The sequence below is a fragment of the Vidua chalybeata genome, chromosome 6 (assembly GCF_026979565.1).
Source record: "Vidua chalybeata isolate OUT-0048 chromosome 6, bVidCha1 merged haplotype, whole genome shotgun sequence".
In the NCBI taxonomy this organism is placed as follows: Eukaryota; Metazoa; Chordata; class Aves; order Passeriformes; family Viduidae; genus Vidua; species Vidua chalybeata.
The window spans coordinates 20,682,996-20,697,685 of record NC_071535.1 but is presented as its reverse complement, the minus strand read 5'-3'; the positions used below and the strand labels follow the sequence as shown (position 1 = coordinate 20,697,685).

At 39.4% G+C, this 14,690-nt stretch overlaps 1 protein-coding gene across 2 annotated transcripts in view; it reads left to right on the top strand.

Annotated features, from left to right (window-relative positions):
- Positions 1-14,690, top strand: part of NRXN3 (neurexin 3) — a 751,638-nt gene that overhangs the window by 642,905 nt on the left and 94,043 nt on the right. Inside the window, exons 16-17 of one of the 2 annotated variants that reach the window (XM_053944975.1) lie at positions 8-64; positions 1,329-1,636. In XM_053944975.1, the coding sequence (XP_053800950.1) occupies positions 8-64; positions 1,329-1,636 (365 nt within the window). The remainder of the gene's footprint in view (positions 1-7; positions 65-1,328; positions 1,637-14,690) is intronic. The other variant, XM_053944976.1, reaches the window with a different exon arrangement.

Sequence of the window (14,690 nt, the reverse complement as noted above, 5' to 3'; positions counted from 1 at the left end):
CCATAAGATGATGCTACACCGCATCACCACTTGACCTCGAGACCTGCCACGACGCCTAAAATTGGTGAGCTCCCCCATGCATTTTGATCTACTCTAACCACTGGCTGTGAAGGAATGAGCAGTGGATCATAGGTTGTGCTTTCCTTACATGGGGGCATTCTGCACCTCTCATCAGGCTGGACTAGACAGAAAGTGGCAAGTGAGAACTGGGCAGCGGGAATGGGATTGGAAAACATATTTCAAACTTTGTAAAAATGGGAAAGCACAAGATATTTAAATGATGATTGATTCGAAGCTGCATTAATAACTCTTCTGAGCAATGTCCAGTCTAGTTTGTCTGCTAATTCAGCAGATTTCAGGTGGCATGCCCCTAATCTTTTGAGGAACAATGAAATCATAGGCACTGCCTTTGCACTTCATGAAGCAATTTATTTCTTGACATGGTCAACCTAGTGCAGCCTGGGACACAAACAGTATTTATAGAGCAGTCCAGGCTGAATGTGATGTGTCCTGAAGAACTAGGTGAATTGGCAATTGTTACTAGATTTATTTTTAATAATTGTATTTTTATTACATGTGATATTGAACCTTTTCTAATACTCAAGATGTGACCTTAACTAAACCACATAATCCTGCCTACATTTGAATTTCACTGTCTGTAAGAGCGAAAGCATCTTAAACACTGTTATCCTCACTATTTCAAAAGCTTTGCTCTTTCAGAGACATAGGAATGTTTGTGTTTGTTCCTTCTTGGGTTTAGATTTGCAAGCCTTCACAACACAAAGTTTACAGGTGAAAGATCATGAGTGATCCTGTCATAACACTCCTACTTAATTCTTATATCACTTTATTTTTACCTGATGTTTCACTGTTTTGAGCCAACCCTTGAAACCTTGGCATTATTAAAAGTGGCTTTATGAGTTAATCCAATGCTTTAGCCAGTCCAAAAAGAGGTTTATTTATGGGCTAAAGCTTGACAGGTACTGCAGTCTGAATTGATAGTAGAAAAATAGCCACATGTTGAAGTCCTGTTTGTAGTTTAAAATTCATCCAATCCTAAAAGAACGAGTTCAAATTTCTGAAGATCCTCCAGAGTTTTGATGTGTGAGTGGATGCTGGGGTACAAGGTTCAGTTTCAGGTATTCATACTTCCAGGCTAATCATCCTTATTGATGACTTTTAGGCACCACATTTCCATACTGTTTCTCTACAGTCATCATATGCACTCCCAAGAATGAATCTACTTCCATCCTTCGGGCCGGGGCTCAATGTAGTATGCAAGTTGAAGGAAATGTCTGTCAATAATGTTATTCACCCCCCTTCACTAGGACGACAGTTAACGATCTTCAACACCCAGGCGCAAATAGCCATAGGAGGGAAGGACAGAGGGCGTCTCTTCCAAGGCCAGCTCTCCGGGCTCTATTACAATGGCCTGAAAGTGCTGAACATGGCGGCAGAGAACAACCCCAACATTAAAATCAATGGAAGCGTCCGACTCGTTGGGGAAGTCCCTTCCATCTTGGGAACAACACCTACAACATCGGTGCCACCGGAAATGTCGACTACAGTTATGGAAACAACAACCACGATGGCGACCACTACCACCCGAAAAAATCGTTCACCGCCCAGCATCCAGGTGAGTCAATTAGTCTTCTTCATTCCCTTCAGTTCTTAATTTGTCTTGCTGCTTATTTATAAGTTCATAGGAGCTATGTTCTCTGAATAATGCTCCATGTAACTCTTTATTTTAAAAATGTTGTCCTCCTGAGTTGGACACAGGACAAACAGCTGGCTGAATTGTTGTGGCACATGCATGTAAGAATAGCAGTAGATTTTGCTCCTGATCTAGTGCGAGCCGATTTGTGTGAGATTGTCACAATGTGAACAAGAACAAGGTTACAACTATGTTTCAAAAGTTCCATATGTGGGGAAATGTATTCCGAAGAGAGTTACGGGCTTAATGGGAGGTGGGTGTATGGTTATTTATTATTATGACAGGATGAACTTCTGCAATAGTGAAGTTCATAATGAGGAGAAAAGCAATGGAGCATTACTTCCATTTGGAGTCATTTTTTATTTCCCTTTTATAGCCTTCCTGCAGAGAATTTTGAAGGAATGCTATCAAGATCAGTTTCTTGTAAAATGTAGATGTTCCAACATAAAGCCGTTCCCATCTATTTGGTAAAAAATCATCATTCCTAAATAAAAAAATTAATTTCAGATTATGTGACTTAATTGTGCCAAAGTAGTTATTTCAACCCTTAAAATGCAGTGGTTTTGGAACCACTTTTGTGGCAGCCAGAATATGGTACTGATTAGAAATAAACACCTTCACTTGGCTCTCCTTGTCAATGCAAAGAAAAGAATCATGTGACTAACCAATCTGAGCTGTGGGTTATTAATTTCAGCAGTATGCTATCATGCTATTGTGTTATCAACTAGAATGAAATGTGGTTTGAAATCATTAGAGAGATGGAGTTACTAGAGAGACTCTAGCTAAGGGTCTCTAAAATGAGTAAGGGACTGGAGCATTTCTTGTATGAGGAAAGGCTGAGAGCTGGAACTGTTCATCCTTGAAAAGAGAAGGCTCATGGGAGGATCTTAACTGTGTGTACGAATAGCTGAAGGAAAAGTGTAAAGATGACAGTGGTGCCCAGTGACAGGACCAAAGACAGTGGGCACAAACTGATACACAGGACTTTCCCTCTAATCATCAGGAAACATTTGTAACATGAGAGTGACTGAGCATGGGCACAGGTTGCCCCAAAAGGTTGTGGAGTCCATGCTGTTAAAATTCAAAAGCCACCTGCATATTGTCCTGGACAGCTGACTCTGCACGATCCTAGCTGACCAGAGGTTTGGACTAGATGACCTCCAGAGGTCCCTTCCAACCACAGCTATTCTGTGATTCTGTGAGGTACGTCTGGCTGCAGTGGAATTTACAACTATTATAGAGTAATTAATTCCAAGCTGAGGTTTAACAGTGCCTGCTTTGGTACTCTGTAAATCCAGATGGCAACAGGACTAGGATTAATTGAGTTATTAGCATCAAACACCCAGTAGGTGATTTTATAAAGCCTCAACTAAATGAGGGGAAATTACCCCATGTTTGGTCACTGTTCGTTGTAAACTTTGCGAGAACTACAGTTCCTTCTCTGCAGTTCTAATTTTAGAGAAAATATTTGTACAGTTACATCTCCAGAACAATAAAGTCGGTGGTTCTTATCCTGCCCTCTATAATTTTTAAAGGCATCAGAATTGTGTTTAGCTATGCCAGTGGACAGAAAGTGGCACTGGACCTTTATGGGCTGGGTCAAGCTGGAAATGGTGCTGGCTTGCTTGAAAAGGAACTCTTTCTGAAAGCTTCCTGCCTAGCCTACGTGGCAGTTCACTCAGCCTACAGAGACCACTGTGTGCTGAAAGAGCATCAAGAAGATTTAATAAAGTGTCAAAGTGCTTCTAAAAACATGGTTAGAGCAGCGATTTCCTGGATACACACGCACCACAACAAATGGCCTCATCTCAGCTGATATTAAAGCAATAACTCTTTGACACTTCATGCTACCCGCTGAAAGAAAAATAAAGGTCAATACATACCTCCATTACAACTTTCTGCATTTCAATATTGGGCCATTTTATTGCTGTTGCAGCAGAGATAGCTTGGCTTTCTTCCTTATTTTTGGTGGAATTTGATTCTGTCTACTTAAGTTGCAGTATCTGTGTGGTGAAAGTGAGAAGAAATTGTCTTTTCCTGTTTGGGCAGTATCTTCAGCCACAGTTTTTCAGGTGCCTAATGGTTATTTTATCTTGCTTGTGTTCGACATCGCCATCATCAAGCCTGCTTGCAATTTTAGATCTAAGTGGTGGTTAGCAAGTTTACTCTTTGGGAAACATAAAATATAGATACCTAAGGCTATGAGAGGTACAAATACAGTTAGTTATTACCTTGTTCCAGCTTCCTCTTCTCTTTTCTGCTCAGATATAAACAGTTATTCTTTGCTTTCATGGCTGTTTAAAGATTAGCCTCTTCTGATTCTGATCAGCACAATTCAAGCATTTTTTGCTCACTTCTTAGATTAGATCATGGGAATCTTTCTGCTTCCTGATATCACACAAAAGGCAATAGCAGGTTATTTTTCCAATCCCATTGAAACATTTTTGTCATCATGATGCATGCCAAAAGTAGTCAAAAAGTTAGGCTGATGATGGTCTAAGACAACTGTTTATCAAGTCAATCAATATTGTCACTTTTTTTTTTGTTTTATTATCCATGTTTCTATATCCATATCTTGTTTTATGCTAAGATTGCAGGCTCCTTGGGTTCAAAATGTACTTTTTATTCTGCACATGCACATTACTTGGCACAGAATGTTTCTGGTCAATTGTAGAAATACCAGGCATGATACAAATAAAAGTGAAGCATCTAATGCGAAATAGCACGAATCATGGTAAGAAGTACTGTTCTTACTCTGTTAGGAGTATCTGTGCTACTTGTATTACTCATTTTCATATGTAAGTAACTGAAACTATTCCTTTTTGAAATGCATATAAACCTTGTACAGAATATCAAGTCAGTAATCACAAAGTGTTACGAAATCCAGGGGAATTTCAGAAAACTTAGATTTACACATCACTTGTTAAGAAACTACAGAAGAGCATGATAAGTGCAAAGATATTTTTGTTTGTAACACACACCAAGACACCTCCTGCAGTTAGGTAGTCTGAGTACTGACAGAAGTATTTTAGAACATAGTTAGAGAAAAACAGCTGGGAAAATGAAGAGGTCTAGAAATACACAGTACGTGTTCAGACCTATGATATGCATCAACTTTTGAAGATCTCAGATATGATATATAGTTTTGGACAAACAACCAAGATAAAGGGAATTGAGAGAAAAATATTGCTGGAAATACTCAGTGGCACTGAAATTAGCATTTAAAATGTCTATAAATTTATACTAAATTTCTGCAAGGCAGTAAAACTCAAGGCAAAGGAGGACAGCTAGGATTTGAGTGAGAAACAGGTGAGATATATGGCTGTGTGCTATGCTGCTGGGATTGTTCCTGTGATTCAGAGAAGGAAGTAGCAAGAGCTGACTTTTTTTGCTAACTGAAAATAAGAGAGAAAAAGAAATTTCAACTGGTGTTTGTTTCAGTGAGTTGCAAATGATGCTTGTGCTCTGCTGCCACAAGAAGAAGCACTGATTTGACTTTTCTCACGCATGGTTTTGTCCTGGATTTAAGTACAGTCTGTCCAGAAGTGGCATGTGCTGTGCTAATTTCTTGCTGCCTCTCAGGGCCCTGACACATCAGACTCTCCTGTGACAATAACATCCTCTCTGAGACTTCTGCTTTGCCACAATAGCCACAAAGGCCTGAAAGACAAGCTGCTAGCTTTTCTGTGTGGTACAGTAAGATGCCATGCAGACTGCTTCTGCATGAGAGTCACTGTGCTGAACCACACTGCATTCTTGCAAGGTTGTCACACTTCTCACAGGGTTACTTCATTAGTTAGAGGTCCTGGAATCCCTATTTGTCCCTATTTGCTGATTTAAAAAACAACTTCATTTATTAATGAAGTACTTCAGGGATTTTTTTTGGTTTGGGAGACCTCTGTGAAAACAGGTTAAAGTGACGCTCAATCTCTTGTCTTCTGCTTCCATGGCAGCTGCTTGAGTGGTCAGAATTCTCTTTTATGAGTTGCTGTTCAAAACTTCTTAGGAGACTCTCCATATGCTTTTATGTGGCTCATTCTGTCTTTGTTTACATCTGGGTCATTCAGTTTTCAAAGAATTTGTGCAAAGTTAAATACTAAAGCTAGTCTAGAGATCATGCATCGTGATACACATCTTCCATTCAAAACACACTCAGTTCATCAAATCCAAGTAGAGAACCAGGTAATCTCCTGGAGGCCCTAGGGCAGGTCCCTAATATGTCTGGCCTATGGCATGGATGGTTGAGGACCCAAGAACAAAACAGTTTTATGTGAAAAAGAGATCAGAACCCTTCTGGGAAGACAGATTAACTTATGCTCTCCATGAGGAACCAGAAACTGTGTGCTCTGTTACATATCCAGGGCATGCCTCAACTTCTTGAGATGCAGAAAATTACACTTGTCTAACTGTTCAAACTATAACTTGTAGGTGACAAGAATATATTACTTGTGGATGTTTTCAGCTATGATTTTAGACCTATAGAATGACAGTTCATGACTTACTACATGCAGACTGTTCTCTGTAGAGAGTAGAAGAGGGGATCTTGCCATTATCTATATGGAGAGTCCAGCCCATTGTCATGGCTTAGAATAAGGTTCTCAACCTTTATTTTTAACCATTAGGCTTTTCAGCCTTCTAACTATGTTTTCTGTTGAGTGTCCAATAATCTTGATTAATGTCTTTCCATATAACGTGCAGCTCCAGGCTAAATCCTTCCTTACAGTGTATATCACAAAGGAAAATAGCACAGAAGATTTGTCAGTCTAATTAGACTTTCACTGTCAGTAAGACAAATAAAATTGTCTCACCCTTGGTCTTGCCTAGGTACTTTCTTTTACACTCATAGATAATAATTTGGTAGGGAAAGAAATTGGCCTTTAATTTGGTTTTTGCTTCTTATAAGTCACTAGTGACATTTTCATCCTAAGACTGCAAAGCTCTAATGAAAAAAGAGCTTTTGATGAGTCTCTGCTTTAAAGACTGACTTCATTGGCTCATTGGTACAGCTGAGAATTACATAGTTTGGCTCTTATCCCTTCGTATCCGCTTCTTCCTCCATTATTTTTTCATAAAGAGATCAAAGCTCCAAACTTTACCATGCTGCAGAGTGGAATCCCTTCTCCTATACTACACTCCTGCATTGCTGCAGTGGCAGTCACAAAATGGCATTTACTTATTCACAGTCACATCTCTTCTGTAAATGGTAACGTGCTTTGAGCAGAGAAAGAAAGCAGAGTTTGGAAGCGAGAATCCAAATGTTGAAAATTTTCATGCAGACTATTGTTCATGTAGGTTACAGTTACTAATTCAATAATACCAAATGACCTCTAAATACTTTACAAATATGTAATATAGAAATAGATTTAGTGCACACTGAAATACAGAATCTTTGGTGTGTAATGTAGTAGCTACCTAACCAGAAACATGTATATTATATGGTGATAATGTTCTGTATGGGAAAGGCACAAAAAAATTCTCCAAGTGAGTATTAGATGTGCAAGTGGTATGGTGTGTTTAAATTATATTTATTGATGCTGTTTTCAGGATACTCAGATTACCTGTAAGGGTCATATAATCTAAAACAGAATCTTACATTTTCATGGTTTCATCCACTCTCTGCAGAAGACAGTTGTGCTGCACTTCTGAAAGTGCCATAGGGATCCGATCTTCTAGAAGTGCCATAAGTGAGCCACAGGTGCAGTGCCCATTCAAAAGAAGAATGTGATTTTGTTGTAATATTATTTTTCCAGCCTATGCTCCCCAGTGCTGACAAGTACAGATGATGAAAGTAAACTCAGCCTTGCATTTCTGTTAAGCACAATTACAGTAATAGAGAACATTGTGCTTGTAAAACAGTTCATGCATATGTGAGTCTATGCTGTCATTTGTTGACATTACCAACAGTGATACTGGAACATTAAACATTAAATTAGTAGCCATTGCTGGCTCCAAATGCAGATGTCTGTCTCATGACTCCAGGGCAGGGGTTTGACTGAATGTGTGTGGTAAACTTGAGACTCACATGTTGGCATATAGCATGAATTCTCAAAATATAGCTTACACTAATTCTTTGGATAGCCTTTTTTTTATATAGCAGCATTAGTAAGTAGTCACTTCAGCCACTCCTCTGTGTGTTTTGTTAGGATACACATTGCCTTTTTATTTCTTCAGTCTAATAGTTTATAGAAGGTCTGAGTTGGCTGATTCATTTCTAAAAGGGTTGAGATTACCTTCCCTTAACTTACAGGTCTGAGCAATCACTTGGGTCTTGCAGCAAAATCTCAGCTGGTGTTTTTGACACATGTACCCAGTTCTGTTCTCCTGTCAATTTTGGAAGTGAAGATTTGGCCCAGCATCAAAGAGCAAGGGGAGGATAAAAGGGGGCAGGTCTAGCACTTTTCTAGAATTTTAGAATCTTTTTAGATTTTTCTCTGATACTTTGTTTTGTCTTGACCAAGAACTATTGAAATTTTTATTTGCCTTTAGTTGAACAAGCAGCACACCCTTTTCTTGAATAAAATAATAGGAAGCTGAAATAACAGCTGTAGTAAGCTGATACCTGTCTTCTTCAGGAAGGCAGACATACATTTCTCAGAAAGTAAAATTAATAACATCAGTATGTACTTTTTTTCAGAGCACAGTATCCCTTTGTGCATTTAGACATGTCATTTACCTTGTCAAAAAGGATTCTTGAAAGTCACGTGAAAGATTATTTTCAAAATCTGATTAATACAGTACTCAGGAACTGAAGCTATTCTAGTTGACCATACATTTGATCCCAAGCCAAGTGAAATAATAGGACAAGTGTGTTGTTCTAGGATGGTTGTGCAGCGACAAGAGATGATGAAGAGATCCAATATTGCAAAGGCAACTACTTGGAAACAAATGGAGTAGAATCAATGGTTATGGCTTAAATATAGTTGGAGGATTGGCTCATGTTTTGTTATAGCATATCTGTTCTTCTTGCTATTTATATACTTCGGGGAAATGCCTAGAAGCTGCAGACATTGCCAGAATACTTCCTGAACATATAGTTCCATTTTATTTGTTTGGTTTGGATCTTTGTTGGTTTTTTTTCTTTGTTTTTGTTTTGTTTTTTTTTTTAAGGACTGCCAGAGAGGTGGGAATGTACCTCTTACCTTTCCTAGATCATTCATTTCAGTGAATGCACAGAAAATGGAAACACATCTGTGTTGTTGTGACAGACCTGTTTTCTGAAACCATCTAATTAATGCCTTGGATTTTCTGCAGAATGATGGTGTTGTTAGCTAACAGAAACAGAAGGATTTCTGCTAGTTTCTTTTTCATCTGTGGGATGAGTTGTCACTGATTTGCAAGATACGTCTGTCATGGTACCTCTCGTAAAAGTAGTGATTAACAAGACAGACTATGCAACCACCAATTCTTTACCTCCTCCCTTAGATGGCATATGAGTAGGTGGGATGTTGTTCCTTTTGATTGAAAAATTACTTCTATTAAATTCTGAAAGATAAGAATGTGCTTCCACAAAATTTCCAAGGAAAAATAAAGCCAAAGGGGTGAGAAAATAGATTTCACTTCTCATATTGCATAGGATATAAATGCTTCCCTTTTTTATTACAGTGGATTTTTGGAGGAAAAGTTATTTGTTGTTTGGTATTTGTATTTGGTGTTTGTATTTACATACAAAATACATTGGCTTTTCACCCTTAAAATGACTAATAAAGGGATCCTCTTCCCTAATAATTACTTTCAGAGTTTTCAACTGGTGCTGTACTGCCCATTTTACTGGGTCGCAGATTAGGTGTTCTAAGGAAATTGATTTCTGGGTAAGGACAATTCCCAGGGAATACCAGTAGTTTTACAGGGGACATGATAAGAGAGTAGGAAATGTTGAAAATGCTGAGGGACAGATGGTAACGAAGATCCAAAGGATGAGATACATCCCTCTCGCAAAGATATGGGAAAGAACCAGCATGATTTAAAGTGGGGGAGTGACCTGGCCAGAACTGGTAGGCTGGTGGTTCTAGGAACTCTATTTTGGAGAAGCAAAGGTTTTAGGGAAACCTTTTGGGGAAAGACAAACTCATACTATATGGCCGAGTAACCACTCTTCTGCTTTTAGTCTTTTCTTGGTTCCACAGTCCATGTTCCCTAAGGATAAAGTCTTTTATTTTTGCCAAGCTGGCTGCGACTCAGTTCAGTAGAAATGCTGGGAGTGAGATCTGAGGATCCGTGGATTCTTCCATGGCAATTCGAAGTCAGAAAAGAGCTGGGAACACTCACTTGTACTAAGATCATTTAAAATGCACCTTTTCCTCTCACTTGCAACAGTTCTTTTCCCATAATTGTTTCAAAGCAAGAAAACTCAGTGAAAAAAGAGTCAGGTCAGGTAAGGACAAAAAAATACTACATGCTGTGTTCTTCTAACATCCAAGCAATACCCTCAGTGTCCAAGCCATACACACAGATTTGCAGAAATAGCTTGAATTTAACTTGGTCATAATATCTCTCTTTTCCTGAACAATGACCTCCAATGAAAGTATAAGGACATGAATGATTTTAATCTGTGGTAACAATGGAGAACCAGTCCCGACTGCCTCCAAAAGCATAAATATATAAAATGACAGATTATCCTGCGGCCTCCCTCCCTCCTGCCTGAACACACACATACATTCTCAGTAGCACACAGCAAAATTCAAATTGGACTTTATCTTTTATCTCTTGTCCCAGTGATTAATGCAGCTCTTGCTGGGAGACTAATCAAACGAGGGGAAATATGGATAAAGAAGTATGTATTTCTTAGACTATTGTTATCAGTGTTATTATTATTCCTTTAATATATTATCCTTCTGTTAGAAAAACTTAATGCAGGAAGCAAGAGGTTAGAGCACATTTGATGGTGAGAAGATTAATGGGACAGACCACAGCAAGTGGAACACAAGCATCTTGCAGAGGGAGGTGAGCTGCCAAGCTGCTTTGGGGTTGCAGTACTTCAGCTAGAAAGCTAAAAGGCTGTAGCAGGCTGGATACAGGTCCTGAGCCAGGACCTACTGTTTTCTAATCCTTACTCTATTCATTCAACATCTGTCAAGAAACCTACTCTGTAAATGGTTCTTTTCTTTCCCTGTAGTCAAATAAGCATCCTTGGTCCTTGTCACAACCAAGTTCACAGGCATTGTTCTGATACTATGGGTAATACTTTGTGAATTCCATCAGGTGGTGTATTCCTTTTCCCTTCTCCCTGGTTCTTGGCCTAGGTCTTTCATAGTGGTATTAAGACCCTGAAGTACCACTTTGATTCTAGAGTCCAAAGCAGAGAGCAGAAAATTTGTGCTGTGTGCTCTGTGCTGTGATAAAAACAGAAATGGATGTTTTGAATGCATATGACTTAGATTTAAGTAGGAGGCCTGTCTTATGAGTGGGTAGGATTGGATTCCAATTGTCTTGTTTCCTCAGGATCTTAAGAAAAAAGACTTAAAGATATGGTAATTAAAAGGTCAGACCTTATTTTGTTTTCGCTTTGAGCAGAAGAATATAGAAAGGAATACCTGAATTAAAGGAACAGACTTGTTTGGGATCTTATCAATGTATACAAAACATCTTGTAGGATGGATGGGTGGATGTCAAGAGGATGGGGCCAGACTCTTTTCCATGGTGCCAGGAAAGGGGCAATAGGCTCTAACTGAAACACAGGAAGTTCTTCTGAATTGGAGGAACTTCTTTACTGTGCAGGTGGCAGAGACTGGAATAGGCTTCCCAGAGAGGTTGTGAGATCTCTTTTTCTAAAGATACTAAAAAAATGCATTAATGTGATCCTATGCACCTCCTCAAGGTTAACCTGCTTTAGAAGGGGGGGTGGATGAGATGGCCTTTAGAGGTCCCTTCCTAGCCCAGTCATTCTGTGATCTGTGATATCTATGCTTTGGAAGCATTTTTTTGGTAGGGTCAGTATTCCTGGAGACTATTTGATTACTCTTTGCTGTGGATGTATTAGCATAATGCCGTCAGAGTAGGCTCCAGACTTGCAAATATGTTTAGGGCCCAAATCTTATGCATAATTTTCTTAGCTCCCAATTGATTACATTTAGGCAGCAGTTAATCCTCTTGTTCTCTGCTAGAGCAATGCCATTTATATTAAAACTTATAGGAGCACTCGGGTCTCTAGTGCCCAGATTTGTAGATTTGTTTCATTGTTATAAACATAGCCTCCTTGGAGATATTTGTAGAAAAGCAAGCTAAAACTGATTCTGCACTTCTCATACATGCCACTCTTCTCCTCACGTTTGTCCCATATATGCATACATATACTGCTTAAGTTGTATATAGTTGTCTCAACTGCCTAATGCATTGCCATTTACTCTGTCACCTGCCAGACTTGATTGTTGTTCTTAAGGTTGTGAGCAATGGCTTTTCAGGTGACTACTGCTGTGACCCGCTTGTCTTGAGATTTAGCAATTAGTGAGAATGAAATTTAGAAATGTAGATATGGTAAGCAGGTCAGAATATACAGCCTGTTTCTCTGGAGTCCCTGAAGGCACGCAGCTTTAAGAGCTCTAGGGGAGGATCTGTGCAGCAGAGCTTATGGGCTTCCTCCAGAGCCAGGAGGGCAGCTGGAACCGCTCTATAACAGAGCTGTGTGTGGTTGCTGGGAATTGGCAGGATTTCCAGCTGCTGGACATAAATAAGAATGCCAAGGTGAAAAGGAAAGATGGATGGAAGAAGGAGGGTTGTATGTTGTGTATATGCCTCAGAAAGAACCACTGTGGTGGGTGCCTCTCACATAGAGGACTTCTTCCACCCCCACATCTGACTCATTCTGAGGTATTGTTGCTTGCCTGAAGATGAATAATTCTTTGGTGCTCAGATGGCTGATTACACGTTGTCCTGTTTATGGACTCAAGCACAGCAGAGAAATTTCTGCTTGCTTGGCTGTAACATTTGTTGCCCTGGCAAGAAGCAAGGACCACTTACAATCTGCTGTGAAAAGGCTTAGTGTCTCTCTGGATGCCTCTCAGCTAATGTCCAATGCTTGCAAGTTATTTATTTTGTCCTTTCTTACCTGAAGCCATGGGAATGGTGTTCACATCTGCTCCATGTGATTCCTGGAGGAAAAAAAGGAGGGAAATTGGCATGAACTGGACAGGAAGGTGAGAGCCTGGCAATGGATTGTTAAGGACCAGGATCTGCTATGTTCACTTTGGCCTTAGGAAATGCTGTATCAAAAGGAGTGAGTTGTTAGCCCTGCAGTCTGTGACTTGTTCTTTTATGATGGTTTGTTGTACCATTCGAGACAGGTGTCTGTTTCAGATTCTGAGTTGCTCTCTCCACAGGGCCAGGTTTCCTTTGGCGTGGCTTGGCAAGATCTGCTGCTGCAACTCTCGGCAGGCACTTGTGCTCTCCTGCTTTCTCTTGTAGTGGTGGACGCGAGGCATCAAAGGCAGCCACAGTTAAATGGCATCAGGGCTTCTACTGTGAGGGGAAAAATAGGGTGAAAAGATGGCAGTGTCATCACCTTTCCCCAAGACAGTTGCAGACTGAGCAAGGCAGAGGGTGTAAATAACAGTTTAGAACACCGAGGATTGTTCTAGAAGCAAAGAGAGGGAATAGCACAGGCTGGCTGTCCCTCTACTTCTGCCAGGTTTGGTCACTTGGAACTTACTATTTCTCCTCTATTCAAACCTGATTTAATGGCAGCTGTAGCTGAAGGTCAGAAGGATTTGGGTATTTCATTTTTTTGAGTCTTTTTTCCTGTTGTTAGCTGTTCTTCCCTTGCTTTTTTGTCCTTCTAAAGCTGACAGGCAACTTGGTGGCAATGAAAGGTGACAGTGGTTAGGCACTGTTGTACCACACTTCTCCCAATAGGACATTACAGGGAAAACAAGAGGAGTGATTACTATTATCCATGGGTAGAGCTAAGGTCCATCTTGTAAGTTACATTTGCAGTACCTGTCATGTATATTGCCTTGGCATTTGAGAGTTTTGCAGCTCTACTGTCATCCACCTGCAATGGTCCATTAATTCAGACTAAGGATGTGGGGAGAAATAATGACTATTAATTCAAAACACATATGTACTTTACCTAGAATTCAGAAATCCACTTGTTTATTTGATCTCTTTGAGACAGAAATTCTCATCTTTTATTAGTATATTTTATTAATATCACTGATACGTTTTACTGTAGAACTATATGGAGTTTAGACTAGACTAAATCATAACTTCATCATGTTTCAAACCAGAGCATTATTCTGCAGTCTTGTGCAAATTCATTCACAGAAGGCAAAGACTCTAGAAAAAAAATCACTCCAGACCCCTGCCATTTCTCTTCCCTTTTGATATCCAGACAGGCCCTTTAAAAGAAGGAAAAAAAAGTATTTTCTGAAAGAGAGGAAGCCTGGTTTTTATTTTGCAGAAGTAAAACTGAATTAATAACTTGTTTGGGTTTGGGTTTTTTCCTTAGCAGTCATCATTTAATTTTTCACTTTTACTTGCACGGAAGTGTGGGTCTGGAAAATAACATTTTCTGACTTGAGTTGTGCAGATAAAAACTATAATAAAAACCATAATATGAATTATGGCCTCAAAGTTGTCAAAGATGTCAGTGGCAGGAGTAGCCATACTCTCTATTACTAGAAACAAATTTTCTTTATTAGAAATCTTCATGTAAGAAAATCTGATGGCCAGTTCTAAAACATATAGAATAATAGAAGGGAGGATGTGTTTGTGAACATTGATTTGCCTTCTGAAAATGCAAAGTGATATTTTAACAGAAAATTCACAACACTGAAGAATGTGATCATAAGCACTTGTTACTGGAAATTGTACATATATCCTGAAGGAGATATGGAGAAGTGTGGACTGTCCTGTTAGTCTGGTATGGTGTTTTTAGTGGGACTGCATTTTTTCTGATCACTGCTTGCAGTCATTGTTCATTTACCTAGATCATGTTGTTCCAGGTGCCATTTTTGCTCTGTTTAAATGTGTCTGGCATGATTTT